Genomic DNA, 9237 nt, shown 5'->3' with positions numbered 1-9237 from the left:
GGAGACAAACTCTAGCACAGCGCCACCTATTGGAAGTAGCGATCCTAAAAGTCACAAGTGGATTTTCAACAATCCATTGCAATATGACTCAGGATATATAAGCCAGATCAGAATCCCAATTTGCAGACACGGTGTTTCGGGGTGCTTGCCCCTCGTCAGTGCAAAGTATGGGGGTGTCTGATCTGGCTCATGAGAAAGCTATGTGGGGACCACGGGGGAACACTATTCTCCTTAAGGAGACTTTGCAAGCCAGTCTGGCTGCCAGGTAAGGGGACTTATAGCTGCAATGCCCCTCTGGGAAATATTCAAATTGTCTCTCCAGTAAAGGAGACAAACTCTAGCACAGCGCCACCTATTGGAAGTATTGGAAGTAAATATTATGCACATGCTGCTTATTTTTTCCCTCGCAGACATATATATAAGTGTGAGTATATACGAGAGCATATAATGGGAAAGCAACAAATGCCCGGCTTATTTCATAAACCCGCAACAAGCGGGAATCCCCGTGATGCTGCGCAATTCTCAGTCTTTGTCCAATTATCCCAATATGTGAAGCCCGGAAGCTGCACCTCTGAGGCTGTGGCCATTAAATCCTTCTCCGCTTCGTCTCCCGGTGCTACGCGCACATACCACATACAAATATTATGGCGATGGGTGTGTAAAGGGTTAATCTGGAAACCGTACATAAAGGAGCCGTAGTAGAGACGTGAATGTGATCAATAAATCGCCAGCAAGTTCCAATGGTTTGGGGGGTTTTTAATAGAAAGTAAATGAAATCTATATAAATAATGAGGCGCTTGCACCCACAGACGCGGTCACTGGTTGCGCAGGCTCCGCAGCATTTTGTACAGCTTCTTTACACTGTAGGAAACGGTTTTCTTTACTCCTGGAAGCGAGAAAAACAGAAATAAGTGGACCTGTTCACACTGACCGGAGATGTCCAGACTAGCACAGAACACAGACACATCACGGGCGAATGGTAAAGCGCAGCAAAAGGTCAGTCAGGGCAGAGCTCCGAGGTCGCGTTGGGCCGAACCCAGAGAGATCGTGTCGGAGCAGGGCCCGGGGCTATGTGGCATCAGAGCGGGGGGGAGGAGGGGGGCAACAGTTACGGGGGTGGGGAAGCGCCCGCCAACGGTCTCGAGGGGGGACAGTCAACAGTCTTGGGGGGGGGGGGTCTTTTCGGGCAACAGCCACGGGGGTGGGGAAGCGGCCGCCAACAATCTTGAGGGGGGGGGCAGTCAACAGTCTCGGGGGGGTTTTGGGGCGGCCTACGGCCACTGTGGGCAGCCGACGGTCACGGGCTCTTACCTGCAGTGACTATTCCTTTAGCGCTTTGACTCCAGCTGGAGGATTTCACGATGCCAAATAACGCTGCGGAGAGACAGAAACCAGACATTGCTCCCCCGTCACCGAGCACAGTGCGACAGTCACAGACCAGGTCACTGTTATCCCCCAGAGCCGCCGGCTTCTGGAGGGGTCCTCCCATCTCAGCTTATCCGCGGGAGGGCACAGGGGCTGGATGAGGAGCAGAGGGGGGCACTGGATCGGGCATTACACCAGGTCACTGTTATCCCCCAGAGCCGCCGGCTTCTGGAGGGGTCCTCCCATCTCAGCTTATCCGCGGGAGGGCACAGGGGCTGGATGAGGAGCAGAGGGGGGCACTGGATCGGGCATTACATCAGGCCAATGCCATGCCAGGGTCACTGCCCCTTTACAAGAGGTTGTCCGGTGAAGACAAGTTATCACCCATCCAAAAGGACAATGCATTGATTGTGGGGTCCAACCGCAGGGACCAGCGCCAAATCGGCAGAAGAGGGAACTTTTATCCCTCGTAAAATAAAGCGGCAGTGCTCGTGCTGCGCCAGCGCTCGCTTCACTCAGTCCCTGCAGCGCTGCGCTTGGCTTTGTCCAGCAGCCCCATAGGGAATGATCGGAGCAGCGGTCCAGGGTCGGATTTGCTGCTCTATTTTGTAGCGGAGATAGAAATTGCCCGTTTTGCTGTTGGGTGCGGGTCCCAGTGATTGGACGCCCACGGACCAGATCCTTGTCACCAATCCTGGGGTGTGAGGACTTTTTTTCACCAGAGAAACCCTATAAAGGACTGAGCTCAATCTGTTGACTTGTGATCTACTGAGGGGATCTCTGCTGTCAGCCTCAGTAACAGGAGGTGAACGTGTAGGAAGGACCAGTCCAGCGCTCAGTCTCCCCGTGACCCGAGGGATCATTCACCGTCTCCACCTCATTCTATCACCCCCCGGGGACAAGCAGAAGACAGAGCAGAAGAAGGGGTGCAGGAGAGTTATGGGACCCCCGGGGACAAGCAGAAGACAGAGCAGAAGAAGGGGTTCAGGGGAGTTATGGGACCCCCGGGGACAAGCAGAGGACAGCGCTGAAGAAGGGGTGCAGGGGAGTTATGGGACCCCCGGGGACAAACAGAAGACAGCGCTGAAGAAGGGGTGCAGGAGAGTTATGGGACCCCCGGGGACAAACAGAAGGCAGCGCTGAAGTAGGGGTGCAGTAGAGTTATGGGACCCCCGGGGACAAACAGAGGACAGCGCTGAAGTAGGGGTGCAGGAGAGTTATGGGACCCCCGGGGACAAACAGAAGACAGGGCAGAAGAATGGGTGCAGGAGAGTTATGGGACCCCCGGGGACAAACAGAAGACAGCGCTGAAGTAGGGGTGTAGGAGAGTTATGGGACCCCCGGGGACAAACAGAAGACAGAGCAGAAGAAGGGGTGCAGGAGAGTTATGGGACCCCCGGGGACAAACAGAAGACAGCACTGAAGAGGGGTGCAGGAGAGTTATGGGACCCCCGGGGACAAACAGAAGACAGCGCTGAAGAGGGGTGCAGGAGAGTTATGGGACCCCCGGGGACAAACAGAAGACAGCGCTGAAGAGGGGTGCAGATGAGAGGGCCGATGAGATGGACGCTCTGGAGACACAGAGCCGACACCGCTGAAATGGTGCCATTGCGAGAGGTGAGTATCTGTATCTTTTTTTGTTTACACTAAGGAATATGAAGATTTTTGGTACTCCTCTTTTTCTTATGGTCTTAAAGCAGAGCTCCTGTCAAAATTTGTATCCTTTTAATATATTGCAGTCGTCATATTACTCAGCACTGTATGCTTACAACTGCTCATTTTCCCTTCTACCCAGTTAATTCCTCTCTTTTCCATTACGTCTATGACATCATATGATTAAACACAGATTCCCACACCCCTTCAAAGCTCCATGAAGAAATGGAAGTCTCTTTTCCCCGCATGAATCATCATTAGAACTACAAACCTAGGTCCCTGAAAACACTTTGTAGTTCTAATAATGACTCATGCGGGGGACATGGACGCCCTGATTCTAGATACAGCTTAGAATGGTTTAGCGCGAATGTGTTTACTGCTGTGATGTGATAGCCCTAAATGGAAAACAGGAGAATTAACCGTGTAAAAGGGAAAATGAGCAGCTGTAAGCACAGAGTGCTGCGTAATAGGAAGACAGCCATATATGAAGAGGATACAAAGGATGGGAGCGCGGATTTAATTGGGGGACACCGGAACCAAGGGTTACTCTGCTGCCACCTGGAGGCTGACACTAATAATGCAGCTCAACAAACATCTCGGCTCATCCTCAACAGACTGCACCTTGCGTGCACCAGGCCTCCTCAGCAAGAAGCAAAAAGGACCGAAGCCTGAAAGGAAAAATACCACAATGGGCAACCAAGGACCGGTGCGGTGTCCTCTAATGAAGGCTATGGGAAAGATTTTACAGTGAGTACCCATAATCTTCATTTCTTGGTGGCTTCATTGGGGGACACAAGCAGCATGGGACGTCCTACAGCTGTCCCTGGGATGAGGAGGACAGAAAAAGGGAAAGAAGGTCAGCACTTACCTGGCCCACTGAGGTCAGGACAAGTCTGGGACTCGGCCCCCGTCTGCCCCTGAATGACACCAGCTAAGCTGAGGAGCAGACGGCACAGACCGTGTATGCTTAGTGTCAGCCTCCACGTGGCTTCAGACTAACCCATGGTTTCAGTGTCCCCCAATGAAGTGACCGAAATAAAAGTATATAAGAAGGGGCTGACCACATTGTGGACAACCCCTTTAAGAACTCAATCCGTAGAGAACCATGGTACCATTAAGCATTGTGTGCATGTACCGGGCAGAGCGGCGGGGGGGCCACTGGAGCGCTTACCTTGCTGCACCACATGCCCACAGTCCGGGTCCTGAGCCACTTGCAGTAATACCTCTTCCACGTCTCGATTCCTTCCCGGCTGGTCCATGAGACCCGTTATATTCTGCTGTAGATGCTTTGGTAAACTCATCAGCTGCAGAAACTGCCCCTCCGGACTCTTATCCACCTACAAAGAGGGAAAGCGTTTACATTCAGCTGAAAAGTGAATTTTCAATGGAATTTCCAAAAAAAAAGTGACCTCCCCCCCTGCTCCCATGAGGTCTGTACACGATATTAATCCAGAAAGCTCCGAGGGAATGAGCCAAACCCATCCATGGCCGGGCCGCGCTGGGGCCTGCAATCTACCAATGTATCAATCAGCGCGGAGGATTATCGGGATGTGAAAGAGCAGGACCCGGAGTCGGCTGATGTCCCGGTCACATGTTTGGGCTCATGAAGCCGTACACCTGTGCGAGATCTCTGACCACAATGCACAGCGGGCGGCCGGTCACCTGACCAGAGTACAACATAGATTTTTATGAGGCGCTCGGGAAAGTCGCTGCCAGTCCGTGCACCGTGGTCCGAGGTGCAGGAGCCAGAACTGTTCCTGGTCGGACCCATGCTGCCTGAACCACGGGACACATGACGCAGGCAGGAAAGTGCTTCTCTGAATTATTGTGGAGTTTCGGAATAAAAATATGGAGGAATTTAATGTGGATTTTTCTGGATATTTAAACTCAAACTGATTGATAGCAGCATTTAAATGGAGATTGGAGCAAGCTCTGGTCGCTGCTGGAACAGGCAGGAGCCGGCATCTGCCCGGTATAATACACGCACACCCTGAGGGGTACAAAGGGGTTAAATAGAATATCTCACAGAGCAGCAGATATGAATACGGGGCCCCATCCCCCGTTACCTCTATTCGGCCCTGTGCCGGCTTGTACACGGCCTGCGGACACTCCTGCACTATGTGGCGGTACAGCTTCTGGAAATGGCCCAGGTTCGGACGCACGATATTCGGCACTTTCCCTTTATCTTCCCCGATTATCATCCGGAAGTCGCCTGAAGACGAGAAAAAAGGGACAACATCAGTCCAAGGAGGATACAATGTATATTATGTGCGCGCAAAACGGGGACCAATCGCAGAAGAGTCAGTGCGGCCCCGAAATAACACAACAATGGACCGCAAACATCACCCTCATCACACATCACATCATGGACGCCGGCACATACACATCATCACACATCACATCATGGACACCAGCACATACACATCATCACACATCACATCATGGACGCCAGCACATACACATCATCACACATCACATCATGGACGCCGGCGCATACCCATCATCACACATCACATCATGGACGCCAGCACATACACATCATCACACATCACATCATGGACGCCGGCACATACACATCATCACACATCACATCATGGACGCCAGCACATACACATCATCACACATCACATCATGGACGCCGGCACATACACATCATCACACATCACATCATGGACGCCAGCACATACACATCATCACACATCACATCATGGACACCAGCACATACACATCATCACACATCACATCATGGACGCCAGCACATACACATCATCACACATCACATCATGGACGCCAGCACATACACATCATCACACATCACATCATGGACGCCAGCACATACACATCATCACACATCACATCATGGACGCCGGCGCATACCCATCATCACACATCACATCATGGACGCCAGCACATACACATCATCACACATCACATCATGGACGCCGGCACATACACATCATCACACATCACATCATGGACACCGGCACATACACATCATCACACATCACATCATGGACGCCAGCACATACACATCATCACACATCACATCATGGACGCCGGCACATACACATCATCACACATCACATCATGGACGCCGGCGCATACCCATCATCACACATCACATCATGGACGCCAGCACATACACATCATCACACATCACATCATGGACGCCAGCACATACACATCATCACACATCACATCATGGACGCCAGCACATACACATCACATCATGGACGCCGGCGCATACCCATCATCACACATCACATCATGGACGCCAGCACATACACATCATCACACATCACATCATGGACGCCGGCACATACACATCATCACACATCACATCATGGACACCGGCACATACACATCATCACACATCACATCATGGACGCCAGCACATACACATCATCACACATCACATCATGGACGCCGGCACATACACATCATCACACATCACATCATGGACGCCGGCGCATACCCATCATCACACATCACATCATGGACGCCAGCACATACACATCATCACACATCACATCATGGACGCCAGCACATACACATCATCACACATCACATCATGGACGCCAGCACATACACATCATCACACATCACATCATGGACGCCGGCGCATACCCATCATCACACATCACATCATGGACGCCAGCACATACACATCATCACACATCACATCATGGACGCCGGCACATACACATCATCACACATCACATCATGGACACCGGCACATACACATCATCACACATCACATCATGGACGCCGGCACATACACATCATTACACATCACATCATGGACGCCAGCACATACACATCATCACACATCACATCATGGACGCCGGCACATACACATCATCACACATCACATCATGGACGCCGGCGCATACCCATCATCACACATCACATCATGGACGCCAGCACATACACATCATCACACATCACATCATGGACGCCAGCACATACACATCATCACACATCACATCATGGACGCCAGCGCATACACATCATCACACATCACATCATGGACGCCAGCACATACACATCATCACACATCACATCATGGACGCCGGCGCATACCCATCATCACACATCACATCATGGACGCCAGCACATACACATCATCATACATCACATCATGGACGCCGGCGCATACCCATCATCACACATCACATCATGGACGCCAGCACATACACATCATCACACATCACATCATGGACGCCAGCACATACACATCATCACACATCACATCATGGACGCCGGCGCATACCCATCATCACACATCACATCATGGACGCCAGCACATACACATCATCACACATCACATCATGGACGCCAGCACATACACATCATTACACATCACATCATGGACGCCAGCACATACCCATCATCACACATCACATCATGGACACCAGCACATACACATCATCACACATCACATCATGGACGCTGGCGCATACACATCATTACACATCACATCATGGACGCCAGCACATACACATCATCACACATCACATCATGGACGCCAACACATACCCATCATCACACATCACATCATGGACACCAGCACATACACATCATCACACATCACATCATGGACGCCGGGGCATACACATCATTACACATCACATCATGGACGCCAGCACATACACATCATCACACATCACATCATGGACGCCAACACATACCCATCATCACACATCACATCATGGACACCAGCACATACACATCATCACACATCACATCATGGACGCCGGCGCATACACATCATTACACATCACATCATGGACGCCAGCACATACACATCATTACACATCACATCATGGACGCCAACACATACCCATCATCACACATCACATCATGGACACCAGCACATACACATCATCACACATCACATCATGGACGCCGGGGCATACACATCATTACACATCACATCATGGACGCCAGCACATACACATCATCACACATCACATCATGGACGCCAGCACATACACATCATCACACATCACATCATGGACGCCGGCACATACACATCATCACACATCACATCATGGACGCCAGCACATACCCATCATCACACATCACATCATGGACGCCGGCACATACACATCATTACACATCACATCATGGACACCGGCACATACACATCATCACACATCACATCATGGACGCCAGCGCATACACATCATCACACATCACATCATCACACATCACATCATGGACGCCAGCACATACACATCATCACACATCACATCATGGACACCAGCACATACACATCATCACACATCACATCATGGACACCAGCACATACACATCATCACACATCACATCATGGACACCGGCACATACACATCATCACACATCACATCATGGACGCCAGCACATACACATCATTACACATCACATCATGGACGCCAACACATACCCATCATCACACATCACATCATGGACACCAGCACATACACATCATCACACATCACATCATGGACGCCAGCACATACACATCATCACATATCACATCATGGACACCAGCACATACACATCATCACACATCACATCATGGACACCGGCACATACACATCATCACACATCACATCATGGACACCAGCACATACACATCATCACACATCACATCATGGACACCAGCACATACACATCATCACACATCACATCATGGACGCCAGCGCATACACATCATCACACATCACATCATGGACGCCAGCACATACACATCATCACACATCACATCATGGACGCCAGCACATACACATCATCACACATCACATCATGGACGCCAGCACATACACATCATCACACATCACATCATGGACACCAGCACATACACATCATCACACATCACATCATGGACACCAGCACATACACATCATCACACATCACATCATGGACACCAGCACATACACATCATCACACATCACATCATGGACACCGGCACATACACATCATCACACATCACATCATGGACGCCAGCACATACACATCATCACACATCACATCATGGACACCAGCACATACACATCATCACACATCACATCATGGACACCAGCACATACACATCATCACACATCACATCATGGACACCGGCACATACACATCATCACACATCACATCATGGACGCCAGCACATACACATCATTACACATCACATCATGGACGCCAACACATACCCATCATCACACATCACATCATGGACACCAG

At 50.6% G+C, this 9237-nt stretch overlaps 1 protein-coding gene across 1 annotated transcript in view; it reads right to left on the bottom strand.

Annotated features, from left to right (window-relative positions):
* Positions 1–740: 740 nt before the first annotated feature.
* Positions 741–9237, bottom strand: part of TAMM41 (TAM41 mitochondrial translocator assembly and maintenance homolog) — a 60531-nt gene continuing 52034 nt past the window's right edge. Inside the window, exons 5-8 of the mRNA XM_075320642.1 lie at positions 5085–5230; positions 4190–4355; positions 1312–1374; positions 741–886 (exon numbers count right to left, since the gene is read on the bottom strand). Of these exons, the coding sequence (XP_075176757.1) occupies positions 816–886; positions 1312–1374; positions 4190–4355; positions 5085–5230 (446 nt within the window). The 3' untranslated portion in view covers positions 741–815. The remainder of the gene's footprint in view (positions 887–1311; positions 1375–4189; positions 4356–5084; positions 5231–9237) is intronic.

Source organism: Anomaloglossus baeobatrachus, chromosome 8, assembly GCF_048569485.1.
Source record: "Anomaloglossus baeobatrachus isolate aAnoBae1 chromosome 8, aAnoBae1.hap1, whole genome shotgun sequence".
In the NCBI taxonomy this organism is placed as follows: domain Eukaryota; kingdom Metazoa; phylum Chordata; class Amphibia; order Anura; family Aromobatidae; genus Anomaloglossus; species Anomaloglossus baeobatrachus.
This window is presented reverse-complemented; position numbering and strand designations above follow the sequence as displayed.